Below are 26,626 nucleotides of genomic sequence, written 5' to 3' on the forward strand. Positions count from 1 at the left end.
AGCATCACAATTTCATTTTTGTCTAAATTCTCGAGCAAGCGAGATTCTAGATGTGGGATTTTGTTAGCGATTCTTTAAGGTCCGTGGCTTGTCACATGAGCTTGAATTTCATATTTCCGTATGTGGAAAGAAGTATAAATATCTTCATATACCAGATTCTCGCTAATTAGTAACGCATCTTCAGAATTGTAACCTTCCCAACGCAAGTTCACCACTAACTGTAACAGCACCATCCGCTAAAATTTGCCCATTTTTTTAATGCATTTACTCGGGTGAACTTGAGATTTTTGCTACAAATTAAAAAAAATAAAAATAAAAAACCTTTTCAAGCTCGGTTTGAAAGTCATTTAAATTTTAAAAATGAATTATAAATAAATAAATAAATAAATAAATAAATAAATATATATATATATATATATATATATATATATATATATATATATATATATATAATTAAAAAATAAAATATTTTGTTTGAAGAGTATAGGAATTAAGATATGAAAGAACAATTTTAGGGTGCGATACGGTGTTTCCATTCCTTCCATTTTCTTTCGTTTCGTTTCCCGCGCCCACAACCGCGGAGTGAGACTGAGAAAGCGACTGATTTTTTATCGTACAATCTCATCTTCCCACCGTCGCCGGCACCGGCAACGGCACCGGTACCGTCACCGTCACCATTACCTGACTCCCTCACTGGGCTTTGTTGATCAACGGACTTTTCTGTTGTTTTCACTCTGAACTTGTGTCTGCGGTTTCCATTTTCCGGCCATCCAGGAACAAGATTAACCAACCGAGAACAAGACCCTCTTTCCGAATCCCAATCATCCACCGCCATGGATTCCCTTCTCAACTTGCTTCCCATTTTCTTATCCTAATCTCACTTCCAGACCCCTCCGGTCAATGACTTCGATGGCGCTTACGAAGACACAACTATTGGCCCGCTGGCGAAGCATCGAGGAAGAAGACGATAACGGCCATGGCTCACAACTACAACCTCATCGTTTTAACCAGCTTAAAGAGGAATGGTATGTATTTGCCTCTCATCCACCTGCCCAACTCTGCCTTCCCTCTCTAGCTCACTGCAAATGTTGCTAGAACAGGACTCTCATTATCCCACTGACATTTTTGCGGCATCGTTAGTATTAAGTTACATATTGCAATTTTGCTATTTTCTGTGTTTTCTCAAGTATAGAATGTTTCGCGTCTTTTCAAGTTAAGTTACTCTACTTTGTTCTTGTTCTGTCAGGTTCGCAGATGCCTTCACGTTTTTGATTAGTTTACCCCAAGACAATCACATTTGGTGTGGCTCTTGGGAAGTAATGGGGCCTCTTCTGGAAACATTTTACAATTATTTCAAAGACGAAAGCCATGACTCTCCTCTCAGGCGCCTATGGAAGAGGATCTCTATGGAGATGCAGCACTGTATACAGTGCATCTGCCAGCATCATGAAGCCAAAGATATGTATAGTTTGGAGTACGAGTTGAGTTCTATTGGTCCCCTTCTTGATGTATTGAGAAGACTCGACGAGGAAAGGGTCACTCAGTACTTGAGAAATATCAATCACAGAATATCCCAGAATGAATATGATGCTGCACAGGATAATACTGAAGTTGTCAGTATCGTATATGAGGTTTGTCAGTTTCTGGCCCCATCCCCATCCCCACCCTCTATTACCTGTTTTTCTAACACACATCTCAGTGATAGCTTCTCACTTTCAATATTTTCCTTGTTACTGCTGACTTGATATACAATGTCAAATGCTGATACATTTTTAGGGAGAAATAGCAAAATTTTGTAGGCAGATTGAGAGATTTTAAGAAGAGGTTTGAGAGGTAGCCAGGTTTAATACATCCTTATGGGCGTTTGTTATCTGATCTTTTTGTAATTATGAGCTTCGTTTAATTCATTTGTCGATTTGGACTCTTTTTTTTGTAGATTTTTTTTTATGCCCTTGTGCATTTGTTCATATTTATTAATGAAAGTTTGGTTGCTTACAAAAAAAAAAAAAAAAAAATGCTGATATATTTTATGGATTTAATCTTTGGTTTCATGGATTGTTTGGCTGGTTGAGAAGGCATTCTGTAAATGGTATCTACTGACGGTTTCTTGTGTCCATTGCAAATTTACATGGTGTGGGTATTGGAGGATACTGAAGACTCTTGTTATCTTCTCTATCACCTTCATTTGCTAAGGTTTCTTTGCGATAATGTTTGCTACATAAAGATTCTTGTCGAGACATCTAAGGAATATCTATACTTGTTTCATATTGTATCATTACTACATGGATACATGCTGTGGTAATCGTTTCTAATTGTAACATTTGCAAATGTATGATTGGAAAGTTGCAATCCTTCCACAATATTATGCAGTCGTATCCACACGTGTAGTGACTGCACAAGTTTTGGTCTTATTAACAGGTTCTGATGTTTCCTGTCCTTCTGGAGGATCAATTGCTGTTCACTGAATTTGGGAAGTTTATCGAATCTGTAGATGATATTCATGAACTTGCTTTGGATGGTCAGCAACAGTTTCCGGTACTAAAGAGGAATACCCAATGATTTTGTCCTTTGTTTTTTTAACAAGAAATATTCTCTTTATGATTCTTATTTTGTGCACATTGTCTGTCAGGGTGTGTATGCCCTATTCTTTTTCAGTAGAAGAGTGCGTTCTGTAGGACATCGCTTATCTGCAGCAATGGGTAAACTGAGGTACCTTTCACCAAGACTTAGTCATCCATCTGTTTAACCGTGTGAAATCTATTACCAATCCTATTATTTTGTTGATGATTACTACTGTCATTCGGTAAAAACCTAATATCAGTTATTGTTGTTTATTGATGTTAGAGTAGTGTACTTCATCCAAACATGAAAGATTTTGTACAGTGAGCACAATTCACAAATCTTCATCTTGCGATCTGTGTTAAGATGAGTTTGTTGGTCTTGCTCCTGCTGCAAGCAAAGTTGACCCAAAAGATCGCTCTGATACCAAATTGGGGTAGCTTAAGGGACAAAGGAGAGTTTTCCCACAAAAAGTTTGATTATTAAAGCATCTTTATTATGACTGAAGTGTAATGGGTGCAAGAGAGTAATTCCCTATTTATAGAGAATTTAAAGTAAATTAAGAACTAAAATCTAGAAAGGAAATTTGAAAACATTAACCAAGGAATTACTAAAGATGAACTACTAATCAAGAGAGCTGCAGGGCTGAAGATAGAAGCTTTTTCTAGAGAAAATCAATCATATTAAGATGGCCATTAAGCACGATCCATGCCAAGACACTGAATTTTCTCAACTCATAAAAATCAATCATATTAAGGTGGCCATTAAGATATTATTTTATATTACATAAAGACTAATTTATATAGGGGAGGAAACAAGATGTTTTTAAACTTATTTCTCATCATTATCCTTTTTTTTTTCTTTTTGTATCTTACCAATCTCGTGCGCGAACTTGAAGTATCAGAGCATGTTATCCTTTGTTTCTTAGCACTCAAAATGCAGGACTAAGACTTTTTGAATATGTTCTTCTGATTGTAGGATGGCGACAGATTTGGAACCTTTGCAGCCTTTGCTTAAGAAATTTATAAGTTTTCTGGAAACTGAAGTTCTGCCATCAACATCTCAGATTCTAAGGCCAAGAGTACAGCTAGACCGTTTATCTGTATGGCTTGGGATCAAGTCATTGTAGGAAGTGGTTGCTAAACCTTTGATATAGTTATGATATTTTTTTTCCTCTTTTGCTTCTTATATACTTCATTTTTTTTTGAAGGCTTGGATTCTTGGAGCCTCCTGCCTTTGAAGAAGGGATATTGGAGCGTTATCCCATTTTTCTTGACATTGTACTTAATCATATAAGTAGCGATTCACTTGAATTCTCTCATGCAGTTTCATGCTTAAGACTACTCTTTGAGATGCTTGGTCAGTGCCATTTTTTCACTGTTTTCATTTGTGCGTGAATTTGCAGTAAATTGTACAGGTTTTAACAATTTTTCTTAACAAATGTCCTTTAAGGCTGTAAGCTTTGGTTGAGGTCTACATTATCTCCTAGTGTGATGCGCAACACTTTATTGGGTCAGTGCTTCCACACTCGAAATGAGAAAAGTCATAAAGATATTTTTGATCTTTTTCTGCCGTTTTTGCGGGCAAGTATTTGGGGCCTTTGGCTAAGTTTATTTGACCTTCATTTTTTTTTTTGTGCTGTTGATATATCTTTTTTTTTCTTTTTATATTTTAGTTCATTCTCATTACTGACCTTAAATGTGCTATGCATCCAGTCTCTCGAGGCATTGCAAGATGGGGAACATGAAAAGCAACGTAGGCATTTTCTTTATTTCCTTCTTCATCAAGTGCCAGTTAGCAGTAATTTTAGTGTCCTAACCAGGCAAAAGGCTTGTCAGGTTGGTTTTTTTCTCCCCCATGAATGGTCATACTAATTTCTTTATTCAACAATTCAGAATTGTGTTTCACATGCACATATTAATATTTTTTGGTTGTATGTATATGTATTTATGAATGTAAATTTATTGCTGGACTTTATTTTCAGATAGCTCTTCAAATTGTTCATCGAGGTTATAAGATGAATCCACCATGCCCCCCTTTTGAGTGCGCACATATGTGGTGAGTTAGCCTCGTTCTGACTTTGATTTAAAATGTGGACTGTATATTTTTCTCTCCCATTCGATCTGAACTATCTGATATCTGTGTTCCCTGCTTTTAAAAGGAAACTCATGTAAATTTATGCATTTGGGTCATAAGCCTAAGCTTAAATTTCTACATGCAAAGCAGAGGAAGACGCATGAAAATACCAAGAAAATGGGGAATGAACAAATCATGGGGAAAGTGCCTGCTTAATATTAGACTGCATGTAATTTTGTAGGATGAATTTTTGTGGGTGCACAAGCACTATGATAGGGACCATGAAGTTAGTTTGGAGGTGTGATTAGAAATAAGAAGATTGAGAGAGAATTTTCAAGCCGCATTATTCAAAAGGCGGAAGACTCACCCTAATACAAGCCACATTATCCAACCTCCCCACTTACTACTTGTCTCTATTTGAAATGCCACAAAAAGTGGCGCAGATATAGAAAGATTATTCAAAAACTACTTGTGGAAAGATGACCCATACCTTGTTCGATGGAATATTATAAACCTCCCAACAGAAAAGGGAGGCCTCAGTCTTCTCTCGGTAAGGAAGAAGAACAAAGCTCTTCTTGCCAAATGGATATGGAGATATCATCATGAAGAAAAGGCCTTGTGGAGAAATCTTATAAAGGCTAAATATACTCCTACATCAAACAAAAATCACCCCCTCCATCTTCTACAAAAGGGCCTTGGGAGTACATAAAGAAACATCAAAACTTCATCACCAACCAAACTTGCCATAAGGTGGGTGATGGAGGAAACACATCATTTTGGACCGACCCATGGATTGAAAACACCACACTAGCCTTGAGGTATCCACTTCTATACAGGCTCTCTCATAGCAAAAAAGCCACGATCAAAGAAACGTAGAATGTTGTCAACAAATTTTGGGACCTAAAGCTTGGTAGGAATTTAAAGGATAATGAAGCAACATAATAGGCCGAATTAAGCCTTGAACTTGCCCCTGTGGGATTGTTAAATAAAGCAGACTCACTGACTTGGTTCCTTGGTACTGACGGGGTCTTTTCTACAAAATTCTTGATGATGGACATGGGGAAAAAAGTAGAAGCAATAAATCCCACGCTAGCAAAGACAACATGGAAAGGACATCAGCCTAAAAAGGTGAAGTTCTTCCTTTCGGAAATAGCGCATAAAGCCATTAGCACAAGTGAAAATCTTTAAAAAAGAATGTCTTACACCACTCTTTCTCCAAATTGGTGTCAGTTATGCAAGAAAGAAAATGAATGACAAAGCCAATTGTTTATGCAATGCACATACGCTTAGAATTTCTGGACAACGATTCTCAATATATTCGGATGACATCTCACATTTCCTAGGGAGGTATAGAATCTTTTTGATATGGCCTTAATGTACCACCCTTTCAAGTATGCAAAAACCCTACTTTGGAAAAACCTCATCATGACTTTCTTTTAGAATTTGTGGAAAGAAAGAAATAAGAGAATATTTGCAAAAAAGGCAAAGACAGTTTTGCTTACCAAGCTATATCTTGATGTAAACTGTCTAATATTTTTACTTTCTATAGTTATACCTCCCTCATTGTAAATTGAGAATGTCGTAAACACCGTGGATAATACATCCCTTTTGTAAACTTCAATCCACAATGAAATTGTCTCTTATCACCAAAAAAAAAAAAAAAAAAAAAAAAAAGAAAAGAAATATATGTAAATTTGTTCCTAGTTAAAATATATCACTTGATAATACTACGTAGATAACCAACCGAATTAATTACACATGTTGAACTCAAGAAAAAAAAATACATGTCCAAGCTCCAAGACACACTAACCAAATTTACAGTGTTTGAATTAATAGGTGAAAGAAAGTTTCACCCGAAAGATTACTTTTCAAATGAGAAAATAGAAGAAGCTATCTTAAGAGACCTCTTGTTGTAACTCACCCTATTATGATAAAATGTTATTTCTTTTAGGCTCCAACTAGGGTGGTTCATGACCGGACTAATAAAAAATGGTCTCAAGCAAGAAACACGGGATGGCATGCAGACAAAAACATCTTTGAACTCAAGCCCAAAAAGGAGAGGCGATAACANTGGTTGACTATATGGGGTCTACACCTGCGGTGCCTTAACCTAGCACACTTTGTTAGAGCACAACAGTATAATTTTTAACTTTGAAGATTGCGAGTAAGCTTACCTATGGTTTTATATTTTGCTTTTAGCCTCATATTGGTGTACTAAATTAATTAATTAATTAATTATCGTTTGCAATTATGTAATAAACACTAGCCACTAGAGAATTAACTCCTAAGCTTTTTGGTATTCTTTTATTTCATTTATCAATGAAATTTCTTTTTATATATTAAAGGTGGAGAGAGAAAGACAGGGTGGGCAGGAAGAATTGGCTTTGTCCCGCTCACCTCTGGTCTGTGAACAATTAAGATATCTTTTGCTTCCTCTGATAGAAGCAAACTTGTAAACATTTTGTATTTGATTAAAGAATTTGAGCAAGATGGTAGTTTTTGGCAATTATGTCTACCTTCAGAATCTTGAAGGGATGGCTAATCCTTAGAGTTGTAAGTTATGTGATCTGGCATGTATTCATTTAGATATGCTGTTCAAAGATGTTGCCAATTTACTTTGTTTAGGATTGCTTTCCTATACTGTCCTTATTTTACTCTCAAACAAAGGAATAATCTTGCTTGTAGATAGTTGCTCTAATGTTTTTGGCACCTTGTCATACTTTATTTTTGCTGGATAGGTCTTTTTTATTGATGAGACGTATTACACATAGGATTCATCTTGCTTGCAGATAGTTGCTGTAGTGTTTTTGGCACCTTGTCATATTTAATATCTGTGTTGGCTATAGGTCTGTTGTATTGATGAGACGTATTAGAACAGTTACCTATGTGTGTTCTTATACACAAACATACCGGATGGTACTCTCTTTCCAACTCTTTTGTTGATTTCTCGTTACAGTACTTATGTATTAATTGAAATGCTTTTATCTTTCCATTGTAATTTTGTGTTTCTATTTTGCTTTCATTTATTGTCTTTCACTCCATTTTGAAGTTTTATCATCTGAGCATTAGTCTCTTTTCGTTATATCAATAAAAAGTTGCCCCTCGTTCAAATATATATGTGTGTGCGCCAATGCATGCATACATGTCTACCCCACTTGATTCCTATTGTAAGTACGTTCTTCAATAATTTGAGTTTGGTCTTTGAAAATCTTAGTGATATCTGTAAGGTTGCAGACACAAGGCTTAGTTTGGACAAATTATGAGGAGCTACCCGAAGTGTATAAGATTCAAATCCTGGTCAGTGTTGGTCCAAGGAGGCTGGCACATGTACTTAGTAGGGGAAACTAATTGATAGTTGTTATAGCATTTAACTTAACTATTAGATTGTGTAGCCTACAAAGAAATTACATGACGACAGATTTGATTGATCACTATTTAATGTAATATATATGTTATTCTTCAAGTCACTATTAGATTGTGTGACTCGTGTTGTCATTTTTTCATTGACCAGGGGCCCTTCTCTTGTGTCATCACTGAAGGATTCTTCTCTTCACAGCTCACTGAGGCAACCGGCATTTGAGCTTATACAATCTATTATAGTATCAGATGCTGCTGCATTGATACATTCAATGCTGGATAGTTGTATAGTACCGCTTTCCAGTGAAAGTAACATGAACCATAACTTCGATGTTGCTGAAGATGAGAATGTACTTATTTTTGCTCCCAATGAAATGGATGATGATTGTTGGGGTGGATTCAGTCTGCAGAGCAATATAATTTCGACAGAATTTAAACAGTGGATGTGCATTCCTATGTTATGGATTGATGTTCTGGTTGATATTGACCCCTTGGTTCTGCCAGTATCATTTTCGAAAGCCATATTCTGGGCTCGATCACGTTTTTCTATGGTAGAATCTGAAATCACTTCTGAAGGTGAACTTCCACTGAGAACTTGGATGTCGTCTTCTTTTGAAATCTCCAGTTCACTGGGATGGAAGGTGCCAACTGGTTCAGATGACGGTGGGGATGGGAAAGAGTCAAAAAACTCACTAAAAGTGTGCACAATGTTGCTTCCTTTATTAAAAACATTTAACAGGTTTTGGCATTCATCTACGTGTAAAATTTATTTTGAGCTGTTCAGAGTTACTTTTTAAAATTAGTTCTATTCTGCAGCGCTTTTAGTACGTTTGTGCTTTATCTAATTGGTGACAAATTCTATAATACTTGGTTCATTTTAGTTTACGCCTGTTTCAGGTTGACTGCCCATTTCTTAGTTCTGTTTGGGCAAGGAGAGCTGAGGAAGCAGTGGACTTGGGAGCCTAGAATGGGGGAAAGTCTGATCCTTTCACTTTATGATTGTAGTGATGTAATGTATTACCTTTTTCTTTTGTTCCCTTTTTAAAAATGATTCTAAGACTTCTGTTTATCCTTTTCCGTTTCATTTTTATTCTTATCCAAAAAGTGCACAAATATGGATATGTTGTTTTTATTCAGAATGTCAGGCAGTTTGGAAAGCATGTCTTGGAACAAATTTCAAACACAAAGGGTCTCTCTTGTGGTTTGGAGTTTCTTTGTTCTTCCGAGGACTCATTATCTGCCGTCTTTCTGGGCATGAGACATGCTTTGAAACTGGTAATTGTAACTCTAATGTGAGCTAGGTTATAATTTATATGTATTATTTAATTTAAATCTATTTGTATTCTCTTTCTCATTGATACTTCAATTTGCATCTGTATTTCTTATTGGAATAAAACTTCAGTTAATTATGTAGCCAAATTTGCTGTTCAAAATTTTCCAAATTTACTAGCAGTATCTCTCGGTTATTATTTAATTTAAATCTATTTGTATTCTCTTTCTCATTGATACTTATATTTGCATCTGTATTTCTTATTGGAATAAAACTTTAGTTAATTATGTAGCCAAATTTGCTGTTCAAAGTTCGCCAAATTTACTAGCAGTATCTCTCCAACATTCATGTGTGTCATACATCCTAATTTTTATATACATGGATATTGCTTTTTCTGCATTCTCTTTGCTCCTTTAATCAAGTACGTTTTCTACATTGCTTATGTTGTCTCAGGGTGCTGGATCCCTATTTAGTGTGCTATAGGATTTGTATAAGATTGTCATTGTGGTATTATTAGGGATATACTTGTAGCTAATAGCAATGTTTGTTAGAGTGGGGCGGTTGCAAATAAGATAATTTAGGACTAGGAGGATATTAAGCAGATTTTGAGGAATAAATTTTCAAGCTCCTCATAGGGCTTAAAATGTTGTAATTTTCCTTTCTTTAGGAACTTTTTCTATTAATTTCTCCCTCAAAATGATTGAGAGATTTTGTTTTGACAAGATTGAAGATGGAAGTAAAAAACCTGATTTTATTTTGGCTGTGAGCTGTATCCTCTACCCTTGGGTGAGTTGTCAGTTGAGCGCAAGGGGGAGATGTCTTCAAACAATTTGATTTTCCAGATTTCAGAGTTAGCCATGATGGTTATGTCTCAGATTCCTCGATTGTTAGCTACGCAAGAAATGAATCCTTTCCTTTCTCGTCGATGCTCAAGGAAGATGATCACTGCAATCTTCTGTTGTTGTTTGTTGAGGAAAGTGATAAGAAGCTGTTGGGTGTAGTGACAGAGGTTATGGTCTTTGAGAATCTTACTAATCTGTTGGCCCATCTCTTGGTATTTGGAGAATCTGCCGAAAGTTATGAGAGTTAATTTGACAGGTCCTGTTTCATTAGCCCCTTACATCCTTCTTCTGAGGCCAATTCTGATGTAAAGGTCGGAGAAGTATGCTTTCCTTTTCTCGCTTTGTCTCCTACTTTGGAGGCTGTGGGGGATGTGGACTTTTCTTGTCTGTTTAGGCTCCCTTGTCTAGGCCTGGCCTCTTGCAGGGGGAGTGGGGCTTTCTTTCCACCAATGTCTCCCTCTCTTCAGCTCCACCCATCCCATCCCCCCATTTTTGGTTGAGCTATGGTTCTTCCTATGATTTAGCCTTTAGAGGGGAGTGTTCTAGTTCTTTCTCCTTCCACCTTTGCCCGAGTGGTGGTTCCTCAGTAGGTTGCCACCTTTTGGCCAATGGAGTAGTTGGTGTGGTGTGGGGAGCAAGGACCTTTACCTTGTCCTAGATGTTCATGTGATCTCCCTACTTTCGCTTTTAATGGAGGGTCTTCAGTTTGGTCTTCTCAAGCCTCAACAAACCTTCAAGTTGTTTCCAGGGAGGATAGTACGTGCACTATGAATTATGAAGGTAGAAAGGCTTCATTTGAATCAGGGGTTCAAGCATTGTCACAATGAAAGTGATATCTTGGAACGTTAGAGGTCAGGGGGAGGAAAAAGCAGAGGTTAGTTAAGGACGTTCTTAATAAGGAGAACCCATATATTATAATTCTGGTGGAAGCAAAGAAAGGTAGCTTTTCCAAGGAGTTGATGAATTGCCTTTGGGGTAGAAGGAAGATCAAGTGGGTCTGTTTAGAGTCAGTGGAGACTACATAGGGCATCTTAATCCTCTGGGATGGGATTTGCTCCATTCTTTGGATGTTGCGAAGGGTGTTTTCATTTCATTGATGAGTGTGAGCTCTTTGATCCACTTTTAGTGAATGGAAGATATACCTGTCTAATGTTCGAGCCTTAAGTAGAACCCATAGGTTCTTATTGTCTAAAGGGTTCTCAACAGACGTTAGCCCTAGGTCCTAGAGTTACATTTGATCATTGACCTTTATTTTTGGATTCTGGTTCCCCTAGTTGGGGGCCATGTCATTTCCGGTCTGAGAATATGTAGTTGGATCATCCCTCTTTTAAATCCACTCTTCCTTTGTGGTGGCAGGTAAAGGTTCATGGTAGATGGGAAGGGTATCATTTTATGGGTAAATTGAAGACACTTAAAAAACTCTTAAATCAAGATGGGTGTCTTTGTCAACTTGATGTCAATAATGATGATGATATCGAAGAAGTTTATATGCAGACCCCGTCTGCAATGGAGAACAAGTCATAATAAAACCCTATGCAGGTCGAGAAGGCCATTGTATGGACTAAAAAAATCTCCTCATGGTTGGGTTGACAAATTTTCCATAGCTATGGTTAAAAGTGGTTAATTAATCTCAGGCTAATCATACCTTGTTCATAAAATCCTCAGAGGCCAAAATTGTAACCTTAAGTGGCGAGATCTAAGAATGGTATTGTCATTTTTAAAATGAAGTATATTCTAGACTTAGTAAAGGAGATAGGAAATCTTGTGTGTAAGCCGGCTGCAACCTTTATGGATCTGATTTTATTTCAAAACCAGAGTGAAGAATATATAATTGGCAAGCACATGTATCAAAGACTTGTGGAAAAGTTAATTTACCTGTCACATACCAGACCATACATTGCTTACTCAGTTAGTATTATTAGCCTGTATATGAATAGTCCAAACGAATATTATCTTAGGGTTGTAAATAGAATTTTAAGATACTTGAAAGGCACTCTAGGTGATGGATTATTGTTGAAAAATTCATCAAATAGAATGGTTGAACTCTATACTAATGCCAGTTTGGCTGGAGAATTAATTGACCAAAGCTATACATCTGAATATTTCTCTTATGTTTGGGGAAATTTTTGGAGAAGCAAAAAGCAAATAATTGTTGCAAGTAATGTAGAAGCTGAATATTGAGCCCTAGTTTTGGAAATTTGTAAAGGTATGTGGACTAAAAAGCTTTTGAAAGAACTAAAGAGAGAAACCCTGTGTTCATTCAAAATATTTTGTGATAATCAGGCATTAATCAATAAAAAGAAATCTTATTCATCATGATAGAACGAACCACTAAAGATAAATTGTCATTTCATATATTGAGAAGTTTAACAATAGCACAATGAGGCTAAACTATGTTCTATAATAAATACTCGGTTCTTGCAGTATTTGGGCTGATCAGACTTTTGTACTTTTAATTTGGTTTTTGAAACTGTGATTGTGATGTTGGAGGCCTTTATTCCATCCCATTTGTGATCGTTCTTATGCAATTTCATTTCTACTGTCTAGGTTCAAATGGATTCTATCCTTGTGAAATTCCAGAATCTGCATCATTTGTTTTTCATACTTCGTAAGCTACTCCAGGAAGGTGATTCACCTCATTCAGCTTTGCCAGGAAATTCATCCAATCATATGGATGTCACAAATACCTCTTCTCAAGGGGGATTTCTTAGACAGCCAGTTTTTGATACACCCATGCTGAACTTGGGCAAACAAACTTCAAAAGTTAATTCGAAATTGCTCCAACAGTTCAGTTGTTTACTATCCAAAGCAGCGTGGCCTTCTATTTGGAGGCTATTGGTTGAAGGCAAGGCATTTCTCGATTACAGTTTTTGTCAAGTATGTCCAATCTACACTTTTTAAGATGATAACTGCTCATCTGTTCATTTCGTTTTTAGCCTGCAATATTATGAGCTTCGTACCTCCTTCAAAGACAAATGTCTTGATTGTTTTCTTGTTCTATTTTGTGTCCAAATGGAGTGCTTTTGGGATTAAGAGGCTTGTTTGATTGTCAAAGATTGTTCGGTTAATTTTTCTGTAAATCTGAGAAAATATATTCTTCTAGGATAATTTAATGTGGCTTTCTAGATTTTTGTTATTTTTAATTTATAGGTTATAAAAACAATGTAAAAAATAGTGTAGTTTAAAATATTGATATATTTTAAAAGAAATATAATTTTTTCATTTGATGAAATGAAGAAGTACACGAGTATTAGCTTGCTAAGAACATTAAACAAACAAGGCACAGACTAGATTACTAGATTCTCAGCCCAATCATGCTTGGAAAAACTTAACTACAAAGCTAATAAATAAATAAATAAGGCACTTCTATAAAAAGTATAAATTGCCAATTATAAAGATGAGTTTGGATAAGTTGTCGCTTAAAGAGATTTTTCAAGAGACTAATAAATGATTTTTTCCGAGATCATCTCTTTTAGTTTTTGAACAAGACTCAAACTATCGAAAGAGTGAAAAACAAAGGAAAGAAAAACAGAATTCTTTAGTGGACAAGTGACTCTAAGTTTGGAATAATTCTGAAAATTAACACATTCTTAAGAATTGTTGTAAAAACATACTTCACATCTGCAAAAAAGGAAAAGGAAATGTAAAAAAAGAAGAAAAAGAAACAAAGAAAAGAAAAACTTCTTTTCCCTCCCAGTTTCATTGATGAGGGAATGGATTCATTAACTCTACTGACCTCTCTGCAATCCCTTTTAAATATTCTTTTGAAAAGAACTTTGAATCTGCAAAAGAAGAAAAAGAAGAAGAATTTTCCCCAGTTTCATGGACGAGGAAATGAATTCAGTAAATTCTACAGACCTCTTCACAAACTTCCTCATGTTGGAAAGTTCTTATCTTAATATTTAACTTCTCATAGACTGACAGACTTGTTTACTGATTGCAAAATTGTCTTATCATATTACTTTTCTTTGTTTACAGATGACCTGTGTCCGCTTACTCGAGATCATCCCCATTGTTTATGAACGATTTAACCCATCATTAATGGAACTGTCTGGTAACAAAATGGCAGTGAATAATGCTTGTGGTTTCAATTGGCTTCATGATCTAATGGATTGGGGAAAGTCATCTCTTAAGGTTGTTCTTACTTACTGGAGACGAGCTGTTATTTCGTTGCTGAACTTCTTTAAAGGATCATGTTGTCTTTCAGCTTCATCAACAATTAGGGATATTGAAAACCTTATATCCTTAGGTGAGGGTTTTTTTTCCCCATATAAGAAAGCAAACTGTGGTCTACAAACTTCCTTTTTTTCACACAGAAATGATGCTCTATACCATTCATTATGATAATGTAGACCCAATATTGTCATTGATTTTTTAAGTACACTTTGGTTTAACTTTTCTTTAGATGATGCTGTGATGGATGATTTAACAGAAAAGGTAGCACACCTCACAATTTTATTATCCAAGAACGAAAAGCACAATATTGCCAAGACCAATTTGGAATCGAGTGCTTTAGTTCTTGAAGACTTCCCCTCTGACCACAAGCTTTCCATCTCAAAGTCAGAGTCTTTTGGTGTAGAGGATGTAGATGTGCCGATGTTGGCCAAGAGGTCAGAGGTGAAGAAGGAAAATATTAGTGAATTGATTGTTCTTTCAGATGATGAAACAAAAGAATATATTTCACCGCCTAGGGCCTCCTTATCTGAATCTGACGTAGGTCAATTGGTTGGTAAATTAGCTCCCATTGATGAACAAGATACACGAGATGATTTTGAGGAAAAAAAGATGTTGGTTACTGAGCCATCAAAATATGTAGTAGATAGAGACCAAGAAATAAATGATAAAAGTAGCTCTACGCTTGCACTCAAAGAGCAGGCGTCTGGTGATTCAAGAGCCCAACCAACAACGTCATCTGTTTTGAGATCTAAGGAAGTTGATATCAAACCTAGAAAAACGGATTCTGAATGCATTCCAAAAGAACATGTTACTCTAAATGACAGAATTGATTTGAAGGTCTTACCCAATAAAGCAACTGGCTCCAAAAGCAAAAGTCAATCTTGTGAAACCGCAGTTTCTGTAGCAGGTTATGCTCTTTTGAAACAAGTAGTGTCTGATGCTGCCGATGATCCACTGGAAATTGAACTCAATTCCGTCAGAAACCAGAAAACGATTATTTCAAAACCAATCACCACTGTTCCCAAGCGACGAGTCATCCAACTTAAAACACCTTTTGAGAACAGAGCTGTCAATTTACGTAGGCATATGGTAGGTGCAAAAAGATTTAAACCACCAAGGCTTGACGACTGGTATAAATCTATATTGGAATTAGATTACTTTTCCATGATTGGTTTGACATCTGTAAGTGAAGATAAGAATCAGACTGTTAAACACTTAAAAGAGGTTCCTGTTTGTTTTCAATCATCAGAACAGTATGTGGAAATTTTTCGGCCGTTGATTTTGGAGGAGTTTAAAGCTCAGTTACGCAATTCATTTTTAGAGAGGTCTTCTTGGGATGAGATGTATTTGGGCAGCATTTCTGCACTATCGGTTGAGAGAGTTGATGAATTTCATCTTGTTCGTTTTGCCTATGATGACAACAATTCAGTGGCTTCTAAAAGCTTTGCTGAAAATGACCTCCTCTTGCTTTCTAAAGAGCTTCCGCAAAAATCTCCACAGGGTGCACATATGGTTGGAAAGGTATTCTACGGCACTCTGGAATTTTTTTTATTTATTAAATTGGAGAGAATAATAATATTATGTGATGTAGCTTCTTAGTGTTTCTTGTAGCATCTTAGTGTTTCTTGTGGTAAGAAGAAGAATAATAATATTGGGTGTTCTTTTAGTTTCTTTACCCATTGTCCTGTATGGTTTGTCCTCGGTTTAGGATTCTTACCTCATTGTAAAAGGTTGTTATGTTTGTATTGCAAAAGGTTGTTTCTTGGGTATGGGGCGTTAGAGTGTGTGCTTGAGAGGTTTTGAACTCAGCTCTGGGCAGGGGGCTGGGCCTTTGTGCCACTCAGTTCTGCTTGTCTGTTTTTTTGTGGTTTAATCTACTTTGGTGTCTAAAATATTTTGCATGCATTCTAATTGCTGTCTAGAAGCTGGAAAGGGAGACTAGTTAGGATAACTGCTTGAATGGTTCTTGATAGATTATAGAGGAATTGAACTCTGCAATCATTGTTGGAGTATCTGCATCATTTTGTTGATCTTCCTCCTCCCCTTCCTTTTAAACAAGGATTCTAAATGTACCTGTTTGCTTTTCAGGTGGATAGGCGCGAGAGAGATAATAAAAGGAAAATGAATTTGCTCATAATTAGGTTCTATTTATTGAATGGCTCTTCTCGACTACATCAAGCTAGAAAGAACCTAATTGAACGTAGTAAATGGCATGCAAGTCGGATTATGAGCATTACACCTCAATTACGAGAATTTCAGGCACTTTCATCGATCAAGGATATTCCCGTTGTTCCAACGATATTAAAGCCTGAAACTACGTCTATTCCTCATGATGAATCCAAAGTAGTTGATCTAAGTAAACTGACCCGACCATTGCAACAGATATTGAAATCATCCTTTAATGTCAGTCAACTCCAAGCAATTGATATTTCCATTGGATCAAGAAATATGAATAATGACATGCCATTATCACTCGTTCAGGGTCCACCAGGTATGTGATATTCAGGATCTGACGTTGAGCAGGTATGATATTCTCTAATTGTTCTTTGTTTTCTGTTAACAGGTACTGGAAAGACGAGAACTATATTGGCTATTGTTAGTGCCTTGCTCGCTTCTGCTTCACCAAGAACTAAACATGCTGCACCTTCTCTTAATAGAAATTTGAAACAAGACAATGTCCTGCAAGCCGATTCAAGGCCACAGGTTAGCCAGACTGTTGCAATTGCAAGGGCATGGCAAAATGCAGCATTGGCTAGACAGTTGAATGAGGACAACCAAAGGAATTTAAAATCAATAGATTGTACCATGAAAAGAAGGGTTCTTATTTGTGCTCAATCCAATGCAGCGGTTGATGAATTGGTATCCAGAATTTCCAATCTAGGTCTTTATGGCACTGATGGTAAGATGTACAAGCCATACCTTGTCAGAGTTGGAAATGCTAAGACGGTTCATCCAAATTCACTGCCATTCTTTATTGACACTCTTGTTGATCAGCAGTTGGCTGAAGAGAGAATGAGTTCTAATGATGTGAAAAATGATTTAGGGACGAACTCATCTATGGAACTTCGTAGTAATCTAGAGAAGTTGGTAGATCGTATTAGATATTATGAAGTCGAAAGTGCTAACCTGAGGGATGAAAATCCTGATCTCAAAAGTTCTGCGGACAACTCGAAGGGGGATGATGAAAAGATGTCTTTAAAGGAAATAGAATCAATGCTTCGAAAACTATATGAACAAAAGAAGCAAATATATAAAGATATTAGTATAGCACAAGCATTTGAGAAGAAAAATTACGAAGAAGTCAAAGCCCTAAAGCACAAATTACGAAAGTCAATACTAAGGGAAGCTGAAATAGTGGTAAGTACTTTAAGTGGCTGTGGTGGAGATCTTTATGCAGTGTGTGCTGAACCGATATTAAGTTGCAAGTTCGGAAGTCCATCAGAAAATACTCTATTTGATGCTGTTGTGATTGATGAAGCTGCTCAAGTAAGTTTGTTTGTCTAGAAGTTAGTTTCTTTTTTCTTTTCATTTTTAGTACAATCTAGAATTTAGTTTTAAGCGGACTGGTTAAGCCTGGTCATTTTCCTCTTCTTTTTTTAACATTCCTTCTTGCTTTAGGCTTTGGAACCTGCTACGTTAATACCTCTTCAGCTTTTAAAATCAAGTGCGGTCAGATGCATAATGGTAAGGAGTATTTAACTTATTGCCTTTGCAACTTTCCCATTCATTGTTGAGCATCTATATTGAGTCATCAATTTATCATCGAAGGTTGGAGATCCGAAGCAGCTGCCTGCAACTGTTCTTTCTAACGTTGCAAGTAAGTTCTTGTATGAATGCAGTATGTTCGAGCGATTACAAAGGGCTGGGCATCCAGTTGTCATGCTGACAAGACAGGTAAGTTAAATTGCACGGTTGTCTTCCATCTTTTCATATGCCTCCATATATCAAACTTAAACGGATTGATAGTCTTTTTCCCCCTTCTTTTCGTATTAGTTCATTATATCAATAAAATAATAGTACTTCTTTCATTGAATGAAGAAAAAAATGACCTCCATATCATTTTTTCATGAGGAAAATGCTTTAGTTTCATTGATGAATGAAAAGGACAGAAGGGGAGGAAAAAGAAAAAAAAAACTCCAACCACCCTTGGTGGATTACAAAAATGATCTCCAGCTAGTGTATTTGGACTACAATCTATAAAAGGATAAAAGGATTTACTCAGGATTTTGTTGCCTCTGTAAAAGGATGACCCCACTAAGGAGAAGAAAACCCTTCGATTATATTTTGCTTGGGCTTTCTTTTGGACTACTGATGCCATACTTACATAAATAGAGGATGCGTTGTTTTTTTCTTCAATTTTTTGGCTTCAAAATAGATGGTATTGGAGGCATTTAACTGACAATGCCCATATCATTCTCAGTATAGGATGCATCCGGCGATCTGTCATTTTCCTTCTCAGCATTTTTATGATGGAAAATTGCTTAATGGAGATAGGATGTCCGAAAAAATGGCACCATTTCACGAGACAAAAGGTTTGGGACCATATATTTTCTACGACATCGTGGACGGTAAGGAGCTTCGAAGTAAAAGTGGTGGTGCATTTTCACTCTATAACGAACACGAGGCTGATGCTGCAGTTGAGCTAGTGAAGTTTTTCAAAGGGAGGTAGTAGATGATTCTTTAGCTTATTTCAAATTTGTTTATGTATACTTGGAGAGAGCCTATTGCTTACTGTTTTAAATTTTGATTTCTGATGCATCACAGCCATCCAACTGAGTTCAGCAGAGTAAAAATAGGCATCATAACTCCCTATAAGTGTCAGCTTTCACTTCTGCGGTCCCGTTTCGCACATTCATTGGGAGCTTCTTTGATAGTTGACATGGAATTTAATACCGTGGATGGTTTCCAAGGTCGTGAAGTTGATATACTGATACTGTCCACTGTAAGGGCAGCAGATCCAAATTCTACTTCTGGGAAAAACTCGAGTGGTATCGGGTTTGTTGCTGATGCTAGACGTATGAATGTTGCTCTAACACGAGCGAAGCTCTCTCTTTGGGTATTAGGAAATTCAAGGACTTTGCAAGTAAACCCTGACTGGGGAGCTCTTATGAAGGATGCCAAAGAGAGAAATTTGGTTCTATCAGTAAAAATGCCATATGATTCAACATTCAAAACTGCTACTCCTAGAAATTCTTATCCAGAGGCTATGGCTAATGGTTCAAGAAATCTGAAGACTGACAATGTTAATGCAAGGCGCCATGCAAAACGAAGTGGGAAAGAAACCTTCGAAAGGGAAGGGAAAGATATCAATATTAGTCGTGGTAAGAGGAAAGTTGACCGTGAAAAGTTGAGTAATTTAGATCATTCCGAACGAGTTACCGTTGATAATCATCAGCAGATATCACAGTCCTCAAAAAGATTGAAAGGGGCACCTCGGCATGATACCATTGATAGTAATATGGAAGCTTCAGCTCTCATGGTTGAAGGAAGCTCCAATGAGGAACATAATGACAGTAATGCACGAAGTCGATCTGACAGTGGAAAAGAATTGATAGTGAAAAGGAAAAAACAGCGTGAAGCTGTTGATGCTATCCTTTTTTCATCATTGATTCCTTCAAAGAAATCTGAAAAGTCTATGAAAGTTATCTCAGATAAAAAGCCTAGTTCACTTCCAAATGTTCGTGGTAACATGAAACCACCAAAGGGACGAAAAGGCTGATGTTTATACATTTCAGGTTTAATTATGGAGAGCTGCTGGTTGGAGATGATATTATTGCACCTATAGAATTTTGTCAATATTTTGATCTTTACTCAAAATGAAAATTTTCTGCTGACCCACTGCGTAGGTTCGAGTGGTGTCTTTTGTTTTTGAAATATAGTTCATTTCTTATAAAAGAAGTAGAAATTGTTCGGTTGAAATTTGTCAATCCTATAGGAGGAATGATAAAATGGGATGAATTTAACCCATCTTTTTAGTAAGAAGCACGTTCCAATAGATTTGATGTTATCTTCTCTTTGACGATGTTGAATGTCACGTTTCTAGATAACGTTAACCGAATTAACCCTAGAGCCTATCGATCCTTGAACTTTCACTGTTCTGTGTTTTGTGTTCATGGAATCCAGTTTCACCCCAAACAAGGGTTCATAAAGATTTTCTTTGTTCAAATAAGTTTCAATTTGCATCGTCTAGAAACTGCAATCGGATCCATCTCACTTCTCCATTTCAATGTTTGAGCTTTCCATCTTCACAAGCCACAGTGAATATCTCCTAGCTCTGATACCAACTGTTAGGATCACATCTCATATACTCGATTTAGAGGAAGAACACGAGAAAGAAAATGTAAGGAGAAATATCGATTATAGGTTTACATTGATGGTTTATGGTAGGTACATTTATAGAGAATATAGAGGATGTTAAAAGTACATCTTTAATCTAGGAAAAAATTATATGGTTCAGTTTCTTAAATATATAACTTTATTAAGAATAGTTGTATATAACCATCGACCGAGTATAAGTAAACATTATGCTCCATAATCTAACACTCTCAGACAGACGTGCCAAAAAGAGTTTAGCAGGAAAATTACCAAGGCTATCTTAGTAGATCACCTATTGTTTGCATTTTTGTGCTACCCTTTATGGTTTTGACTATAATTTGTAGACTTTAGGAGGTTTGTGCTTAACGTGGATAGGGGGTTGTAAAATACTGCGCTCACCTTTAAAATGTGGATGTTAGAGGATGGATGCATCACAGCAGCACTGCTAGCCAGAATCTATGACCTGTCTCTATGGATTGTGAAGCTCTAATGTATTGAACCTGTGACCTCTAATGTTTTCCTGTTATTCTTGTATTTTTGTTACTGTCCTGAACTGATTCCTATCTTGGTGGACATGGTTGTCATAGCAGGTAGCTTACATTGTGGAGGATATTCATGGTTCCAATTGAGCCAAAACTTATGGAAATCTGTCAGAATCTATATGATACTCCTATAACTACAAGTTGTCACATGTAGCCTTCAAAATTTAGCTGGCGTCCTGACCAGTGGCTACCCTGAATTACCCTGGTTTAGATGCACCACTGAATTACCAGTTTCTAGATATTATGAATGTAAAGTTCATTATGAAATCAAAATGTTGGAGGGCCAATGGATCCATCCACTTACAAGGAGGGTGGTGTCACAATCGCCTTTTTTTTTGCAGCGGATTTGGCAATTGTGCGACATTCACTCTTAGCACTGAGTAAGTCAAGCCAACTTCGTATTGCGTCGCCTATCGCCGGACAATATATGCTCAAGCCTCTAACCCTGATTTGAAAAGAAAGTTTTAGAAAAAAGGGATAGAGAGATTTTGAAAGATTTTGAAAGTGAGTTAGAAAGCAAGGTTGAGAGAGATTGAAAATGGTGTTATATAGTCTACAAGCAAAATGCAATAATAGCTCAAGCAGTATATAACTTTTCGGATAGGGAGAATTTGACAACTAGTCGTATCCCCCTTTAGCACGCATTTCATATCTAACAGACATAGACATGATTTTGCCGAAACGTCGTACTCCTAATAAAAGTACAAAGGCAAGGATTTTGGCGTGTCATGGGGATGCGGCTATGGACAACCCGCCTTGACTGTGACACGTGGTATGGTTGGTTACTCCCATTAACTATTAAGCTAGTGGCTCATAGCATGAAACATGGGTAGTATGCAAATATGGGTTCAATTAGGCACCTTGTTTTGACCATAGAATTTAATGTGGATTCCATGATGTGATTGTTTTTTTTTGGTGATCCACGTTCCATTTCCTTGTTAGTAGCGTCTTGGTTTCCTTTTATATATATATTCACACATGAGATCTGAGAAGAACATGATTTGATTTGGATTGGTGATTGATCAGAGGTTGAAATATTTTAATTTCTCACATGGGAAATCATGAAAGCAAGATCTAGCAGACAAATTATAATCATTCAAAGGAACCTATAAATTGGGTGGAGAAAATAATGGTAGGAAACAATGAGGAGCCAATGGATTGTGGAAAGAAGTCGAACAAAATCAGAGACATTGTGAGGCTTCAACAAATCCTGAAGAAGTGGAAGAGGTTAGCAAATGGGGAGAAGAGCGGCGGCGGCGGCAGTGATAAGTTGTTGAAGACAAGCGGAGTTTTTGTTACGGAGGATGTTCCAAAAGGGTATCTGGCAGTGTGCGTGGGAGAAGAGCTTAAGAGATTTGTAATCCCCACACATTACCTCACCCACCAAGCATTTAGGATATTGCTGCGGGAAGCTGAAGAAGAATTTGGGTTTCACCAACAGGGTGTTCTTCAGATCCCATGCCATGTCTCTGTCTTTCAAGATATCCTCAACTCTGTCCAACCAAACCACCACCATTTTGCTCCTGATAATGAAATCATGTTATCCTGATTCCTAGCTCACTTCTTTAGTTTGTATATCACTCCAATCCAATTAATCAATGAATATATGGACTTACCCTTTTACAAATTGTTTCGAGCAATGCAACTACGCTCAAATTGGCAAAAACTCGTTATTTCAATAACCACCAAGTTCGGGATGGATTGGTGTAGTTCCTCTCTGCCTAGGACACCAGAATATCGAACTATGAACAAAGAAAGACATGAGGAAAATGCATATTGGCTAGTGATTATGAGGCCCCAATTCTTGACCGGAGGAAACACCAAAGGCCTCAGACCTTCCATCCCTTTGATAGATGGAGGGAGACTTAAAATGTCATATGCGTCCTAGATTTCGTCGGCCTTTAAGGATCGGCTGAATTACGATACCTTGACATGGGTCCAATTCGAGTAACATAAAAATGTATTAACAAATTATGAATGGTCGAGTCGATTCTAAAGTGAATATTGGCCAACAGTAAAAAAGAGTAGAGTTACGATCGGGATGTCCATGTGTAACTTTTATTTGAAAAACTAGTAATGTGAAAATACTAAAAAGAAAATAGCAGGACAACACAAACAGAAAAGAAAACTAATAAGTTTTATTTGGGTAGTAGAATGGAAACAAAAATGAAGTTGACTACAAGACAAGAAGCGACGAGGGGAAGCGCCCTAAAAGGGTATTTTGAGGATATGTATTGTAGAAGAAGAGTCCAATCCAACAAAACATAAGCACAATCAATCTTTACAGAAAGATCGGGGCCATCACCAGCGTTATGGTTGCGAGCATTTTTATCAGAACGTGAAGGGAAGGCCCAGCTGTGTCCTTGAATGGGTCACCAACGCTGAAAATAAAAGAAACCAACTTTACCATCTTCATTAACTCAACATCATATATATTACAACTCCATAAACATAGAACTTACGTGTCCCCGGTTACGGCTGCTTTATGACTATCGCTACCTTTGCCTCCAAGAACCCCAGTCTCTATATACTTCTTGGCGTTGTCCCAGGCACCCCCTGCTGTGTTAAGAAAAAGGGCCATGAGAATACCGGAAACTGTTGCAAACATCAGCATCGCAGCAACGACCTTGGCCCCTAGAAGCGGTTGCCCGGTGTAGTGTCCCAATATTCTGAACAGGAAGCCTGCAATTGATACGAGAACAACTTCTTGAACCATATTCCAAGACATAACCAAGACAAGTAGAGGAAGAGATGCAGAGAGTGCCAAATGGTACCCCTTGAATGTCCAAGTTATGTTCAATACAAAATGCAGATAAGGTAACAAAGTTCTATAGACAGCATCAATGAAGCTCAACAAAAGGGTTTTCAACATTCATCCTAATCAAAACCATAAGGATATATTCAAAAGAACGACAAAAACCACGGCTTCAATTATTGGTTGTACTAGCCAGCAGCAATTATTTGAAGATTTGTTGGTCATTTTATAGGATTCAGATAAATACAAAACATAAGAAGTTATATCGTAGTTCCCCTTCCCAATCAAGTAAAATTTTTAAAAGTTAGATACTACATTAACTCCAACACAAATCAAAGGATTTCGCATAAAATATGAATAAAATACCCACCAACTGCCATGGGAGAAATGATAGCCAAAGCACCAGGTTTAATCATCTCCCTTAGAGATGCTGATGCTACAATAGCAACGCAACGTCCATATTCTGGTTTCTCCGTATAGTCCTGAAGATAACATATCAGATTAAGATGCTAAACTGATACTATGAAGAAAATACAATTATTAAAGCCTTTCACTCACCATTATACCAGGCCTCTCAAGGAACTGTTTTCTAACTTCCTTTACAACCTCTTGGGCTGTTCGGCCAACAGCAGAGCAGGCCCAAGCACTAAAGAGATAAATAAGCATGGAACCCAACAAACCACCAACGAAAACTTCTGGAATTGCAATATCTACCTGAATCCATTTAAAGAGAGCTCATTAACATTAAGGAACCAGTAGAGAAGGACTAAGTACCCTCGCCTGGATGCCTCACCTGGTTAAAAGGTTCATGAGCAAATGTAGCTACCTCATCCATATAAGCACTAAAAAGTAGGAAGGATGCAAGGGCTGCAGAGCCAATGGCAAAACCTTTTGTGGTAGCTTTAGTTGTATTACCTACTGCATCAAGAAGATCAGTAATCTCCCGAACGCTTTCTGGCTGCAACAGACGTGAATTAAAACAATACCAACAGAAAGAAACATTTGAACTATTTAACTTGCAGTTTACACATTTATTGTCTTTCAGCCCTACATTACCTGCTGACTCATTTCAACAATTCCACCAGCATTATCAGCTATTGGCCCAAACATATCCATTGTGAGAACATAGGCAGCAGTGCTGAGCATTCCCATTGTTGCTACAGCAGTACCAAATAGCCCACCTGTTGGATTTCCATCTTCGTCCACAAGTCCTGATGTGCGACCCAACCAGAAAGCTGAAACAATAGAAACACTAATAACAAGAACGGGAAGTGCTGTTGATTCCAGGCCCAAGCTGACTCCAGCAATTATGTTTGTCCCATGGCCTGTGGAGCTAGAAAGTGCTAATGAACGCACAGGCTCATGCTTGTAGTCAGTGTAGTATTTGGTGATCCAAACAAAAATGTAAGCCGTTATAATACCAACCAATCCACACAAGGCAAAGTTGAACCATGCAGAAGGTGCTTGTTCAGTATGAAGCAACCACCGAGTAGACTGAAAATTGTTCAAAATTGCTGGCAGAATTAGAACACCAATAACTTGCCGAGAAATAAGTACTACATGGTTGATGCTTAAAATCAAGGCATAGATTCTAAAAACAATTTTAGAACATGAATGCAATTGCATGACTTCAGAGTGATCCTAAAGATAATAGCACAATATGTACATTACCACGCCAAATGTTATAACAGCCAAAACAATAGTGACAGAATATCCTCTCTGCAGAATAGTCATTGGATCCTCTACCGGACTCTTCACACCAGATTCACGAGTACCCCTCCGGATAGAGAGAATTCCAATTGATGAAATCACCAGATCAAAGGAGTGTACTACCAGCGGAAATAAAATGAAACCAGATGGATCTGCATGAACATCAAGAATGCATCAAGAATACAGTCACACTGGGTCTTCAATCATTCTAAGGAGGCTGATCTTCATAAGCACTGCCTAGAAAATTCCTTAAAAACAGTTATATATTAAAAGACCTTCAATTTTACAGCGTTGAGCCATTGTTCCCCCAAGTATCATGGCACTAATGATTTCAGCAGCAATGCTTTCAAAAAGATCTGCACCTCGGGCGGCACAATCACCCACATTGTCCCCAACCTGGAGATTAACCAAAAACACTTTAGTCAACAAATCAGAAGGCAATATTAAAATGAATAAGAAAAGCATGACAAGATAGAAAACTCCAAACAATAGAGGGTAAAGGTACAAAAACTTTAAGCAACATATTTAAATTAAAAAATTAAAAGACAACCAAAGAAATTTAGATACAAAGAGACATTTTCTCTTTGTAAGAAACCGTGCTTCATTGAGAGAAATGAAAGAATAGACAAGGGCACACAAAACAAGGCTCAACAAAAATGAAAATTTGACCATAACAAAAGAAAAGGACTTTAAACCAAAAAACAAGACAAAACTACAATTATGGAAAGGCCTGGTGACCACACCCATATAGAGGTGTTAGGAGAATATTTTATTATTCCTCTCCATCCAAATTCCCTATAAAAATGCAAAGAGCTTGGCAGTTCCTCATGAAAGATTTGGAGAAGATTTTAGGCATAAGGGGAGGAGAATTAGCGTGAGAGGTTGCCCGTTGGAGGTGCCCGGCAACTGGGGTTTTTTTGGAGAGACGGGAGGAAAGAGCATTCTCTAAATATCTCTCTCTCTTTTTTTTTTTCTTTTTTTTTTTTTTTTTTTTTTTTTTTTTTTTTTTTTTTTTTTTTTTTTT

At 37.1% G+C, this 26,626-nt stretch overlaps 3 protein-coding genes across 4 annotated transcripts in view; 2 read left to right on the forward strand and 1 right to left on the reverse strand.

The window, feature by feature from the left end:
• The first annotated feature begins 509 nt into the window (after positions 1-509).
• Positions 510-20,048, forward strand: LOC111488514 (helicase SEN1). 2 transcript variants are annotated; one of them, XM_023136277.1, is made up of 21 exons: positions 510-1,025; positions 1,247-1,631; positions 2,419-2,535; positions 2,630-2,709; positions 3,538-3,684; positions 3,770-3,918; positions 4,012-4,142; positions 4,275-4,397; positions 4,544-4,617; positions 8,147-8,731; positions 8,890-9,001; positions 9,130-9,267; positions 12,652-12,981; positions 14,083-14,353; positions 14,510-15,801; positions 16,369-16,771; positions 16,844-17,766; positions 17,899-17,964; positions 18,049-18,174; positions 18,701-18,945; positions 19,045-20,048. In XM_023136277.1, the coding sequence occupies exons 1-21, from the start codon at positions 901-903 to the stop codon at positions 19,997-19,999; spliced, it is 6,777 nt and encodes a 2,258-aa protein (XP_022992045.1). In that variant the 5' UTR covers positions 510-900; the 3' UTR covers positions 20,000-20,048. The 2 variants fall into 2 exon arrangements, with proteins under 2 accessions (XP_022992045.1, XP_022992046.1); XM_023136278.1 differs by lacking the exons at positions 510-1,025; positions 1,247-1,631 and adding an exon at positions 2,076-2,193.
• Positions 20,049-22,266: 2,218 nt separating this feature from the next.
• LOC111488337 (auxin-responsive protein SAUR50-like) lies at positions 22,267-22,695 on the forward strand. The gene has a single exon (XM_023136030.1). The coding sequence runs from the start codon at positions 22,267-22,269 to the stop codon at positions 22,684-22,686; it is 420 nt and encodes a 139-aa protein (XP_022991798.1). The 3' UTR covers positions 22,687-22,695.
• Positions 22,696-23,254: 559 nt separating this feature from the next.
• LOC111488556 (pyrophosphate-energized membrane proton pump 3) overlaps positions 23,255-26,626 on the reverse strand; it is an 11,512-nt gene continuing 8,140 nt past the window's right edge. The window contains exons 8-15 of the mRNA XM_023136349.1: positions 25,878-25,998; positions 25,564-25,754; positions 24,949-25,386; positions 24,686-24,850; positions 24,451-24,606; positions 24,263-24,374; positions 23,600-23,819; positions 23,255-23,518 (exon numbers count right to left, since the gene is read on the reverse strand). Coding sequence (XP_022992117.1) covers positions 23,419-23,518; positions 23,600-23,819; positions 24,263-24,374; positions 24,451-24,606; positions 24,686-24,850; positions 24,949-25,386; positions 25,564-25,754; positions 25,878-25,998 — 1,503 coding nt within the window. The 3' untranslated portion in view covers positions 23,255-23,418. The remainder of the gene's footprint in view (positions 23,519-23,599; positions 23,820-24,262; positions 24,375-24,450; positions 24,607-24,685; positions 24,851-24,948; positions 25,387-25,563; positions 25,755-25,877; positions 25,999-26,626) is intronic.

Source organism: Cucurbita maxima, unplaced genomic scaffold (genome assembly GCF_002738345.1).
Source record: "Cucurbita maxima cultivar Rimu unplaced genomic scaffold, Cmax_1.0 Cma_Scf00013, whole genome shotgun sequence".
Taxonomy (NCBI): Eukaryota; Viridiplantae; Streptophyta; class Magnoliopsida; order Cucurbitales; family Cucurbitaceae; genus Cucurbita; species Cucurbita maxima.